The sequence below is a fragment of the Cherax quadricarinatus genome, chromosome 4 (assembly GCF_038502225.1).
Source record: "Cherax quadricarinatus isolate ZL_2023a chromosome 4, ASM3850222v1, whole genome shotgun sequence".
Taxonomy (NCBI): domain Eukaryota; kingdom Metazoa; phylum Arthropoda; class Malacostraca; order Decapoda; family Parastacidae; genus Cherax; species Cherax quadricarinatus.
The window spans coordinates 42,962,390-42,964,889 of record NC_091295.1 but is presented as its reverse complement, the minus strand read 5'-3'; the positions used below and the strand labels follow the sequence as shown (position 1 = coordinate 42,964,889).

The 2,500-nt window shown below is 37.8% G+C and overlaps 1 protein-coding gene across 1 annotated transcript in view; it reads right to left on the bottom strand.

Moving 5' to 3' along the window:
- Positions 1-2,500, bottom strand: part of LOC128684341 (uncharacterized) — a 108,003-nt gene that overhangs the window by 3,388 nt on the left and 102,115 nt on the right. Inside the window, exons 11-13 of the mRNA XM_070098222.1 lie at positions 1,936-2,235; positions 937-1,077; positions 1-67 (exon numbers count right to left, since the gene is read on the bottom strand). The exon at positions 1-67 is cut by the window's left edge and continues 196 nt beyond it. Coding sequence (XP_069954323.1) covers positions 1-67; positions 937-1,077; positions 1,936-2,235 — 508 coding nt within the window. The remainder of the gene's footprint in view (positions 68-936; positions 1,078-1,935; positions 2,236-2,500) is intronic.

Sequence of the window (2,500 nt, the reverse complement as noted above, 5' to 3'; positions counted from 1 at the left end):
AGCACCACGCCCATCACCCCCAGCACCACACCGAGCAGCGCAGACTCACTTCCCTCATCCTCCTCTCCTGAGGGAGGGAAGAGCAATGCAATAATTAAAATATAAATTAATTTAACAAGTTAAACAAGTAGGATATATATATATATATATATATATATATATATATATATATATATATATATATATATATATATATATATATATATATATATCGTGCCGAATAGGCAGAACTTGCGATCTTGGCTTAAATAGCAACGCTCATCTTGCCATATAGGACAAGTGAAAATTTATGTATGCAATAATTTCGCCAAAATCATTCTGAACCTAACGAAAAGAATATATTTCACTGTGTTTGTTTAGTATTAAATTATTGTAAACAAATCTAAAATATATTTAGTTGGGTTAGGCTAAAATAAATTATTCTTGTTATAATAAGGTTAGGTAAGTTTTCTAAGATTCTTTTGGAGCAAAACTAAAATTTTTTACATTAACATTAATGAAAAAAATATATCTTTAAACGTATAAGAGAAAATTTTAGAAAGGACTTAATTTTAAATGAGTTCTTGCTAATTGACCAGTTTTACATATTCGGCACGACATATATATATATACATATATATATATATATATACATATATATATATATATATATATATATATATATATATATATATATATATATATATATATATATATATATATATATATATATATATATATATACACTCTGCTGCTCAACGTGAACACTCATATACAACTCTGAACGCCATTACACAACCCCGACACAACCACACAAACTTTCCTTTTAGCGCGATAATATAATCACCTGAAACACCGCTGCATGATCCCCTCCTCCCTTGCATCACTAGTTATCTCCTTCCCTACGCAACTACGCAAGCAGTCACTCCTCCCATATGCCAACAGAGTGTGACTCACTCATTCTGTTTTCAGCAGTCCTTAGCGTGAAGGCCTCCAGCGTGACGTTAGAGGATCGACCGTGGCTGTTGTATCTCACCACGGAGATGACGTAGTCTAGCCCAGGGGTGAGGCCGCTCACGGAGAACATACCACGCTCACCTGTTTGGTAGAGAGATTCTCCTGAGATGGAAAGGCTTGGGAGAGACTTGGGAGAGAGATACCTAGTGAGATTAAGAGGTGAGATAGACTTGCGTGACTTGTACAGAGTTGAGAGACAGACACTTGGGAGATAGATAAATGCTAGTTAGACGCGAGACAGAGACTTGTAAAACAGGTAAGAGACTTGTGAGACACACAGCAACTTGCGAGATAATACCTGGGATATAGATAAATATATATATTTCTCGCCAGTGATATAGATGCATTTTTTTAAAAGAGATTCTTTTTTTTTATAGATACCTTTTATATAGAAATGCTTTTAGAGATACTTATTACACTTAGATACTCATTATATAAAGAGATACTTGCTGTATAAAATGCATTTTTTATTGTGAGAGATGCTCTTTATATAGTAACGTAATTTTTATGGAAGTTGAAAGATATTTCTATTACAGAGATAGACGTGTGGTAGAAATAATTTCCCTAGTGTACGTGTCTAAGTTCACTGAGGTATCTCACAACCTACTAAAAAGTTACTAAGTTACACCACAGTGAGCAACATAACTTATTGAACTCTACGTTGTGTAACACATATATGGTATAACACATATCGTGGTTGAAAAGATAACAATTAACCCACAATACCGTGACTGAAAAAATCACAACTGATTCACAGTACCGTAATTGAAAAAAAATCACATTTGACTAACAATGTATGAGAAGCTTCAAATCCTCATGGGTCAGTCAACTTAGTGTAGGCTCGCTTTTGCATCCACTCACATACGTAATAATTATAATAATAAATTCCTGAAAGGGCTTTCGGGCAATCTGAGTTGTCCATCATCAGGCCCATCTCACCTGTAACGTTGTGTACCACGGCCCGAGTAAGCCTCTCCTGCACCGTCAGGAGGTAACGTGGCTTGTCCTTATCCTGCAGTAGTTCCGCCGGGTTGCTGGGTACCGGAGGCTCGTCGTAACCCGACCTGGTGTAGTCGTAACCGTGACCTGTCCGGTGGTGTTGCTGCTGGTGGTGCTGCTGCTGGTGGTGCTGCTGTTGGTGGTGGTGAGCCAGAGCACCACCAGGATCGCCGCACGTCACCTCCACGCTCTCCCACGTCTGGTTACTCACGGTACAGTTCAGAGGAGGAGATGGTACACCTGTTATGAAGGCGGGACAGAGAGTTGGATTAGACAGTACAATGCTAGACAGAGAGTAGCAGAATGTTAGATTTAACAGTACGTCTGTTATTGAGGATGAGAGTGTAAGACTGGATCATAAAGGCAGTTAGAGAAGTTTATGTTAGACCGAACGGTACGCCTTGACTTGCATTAACTTTGAATGTTCGCTTACAAGGATTATTTTGCAATATCTGAGGAAGGTATAGAAGACGTTTTTACGTGTTGCAGATGGAGTAAGCCTGAA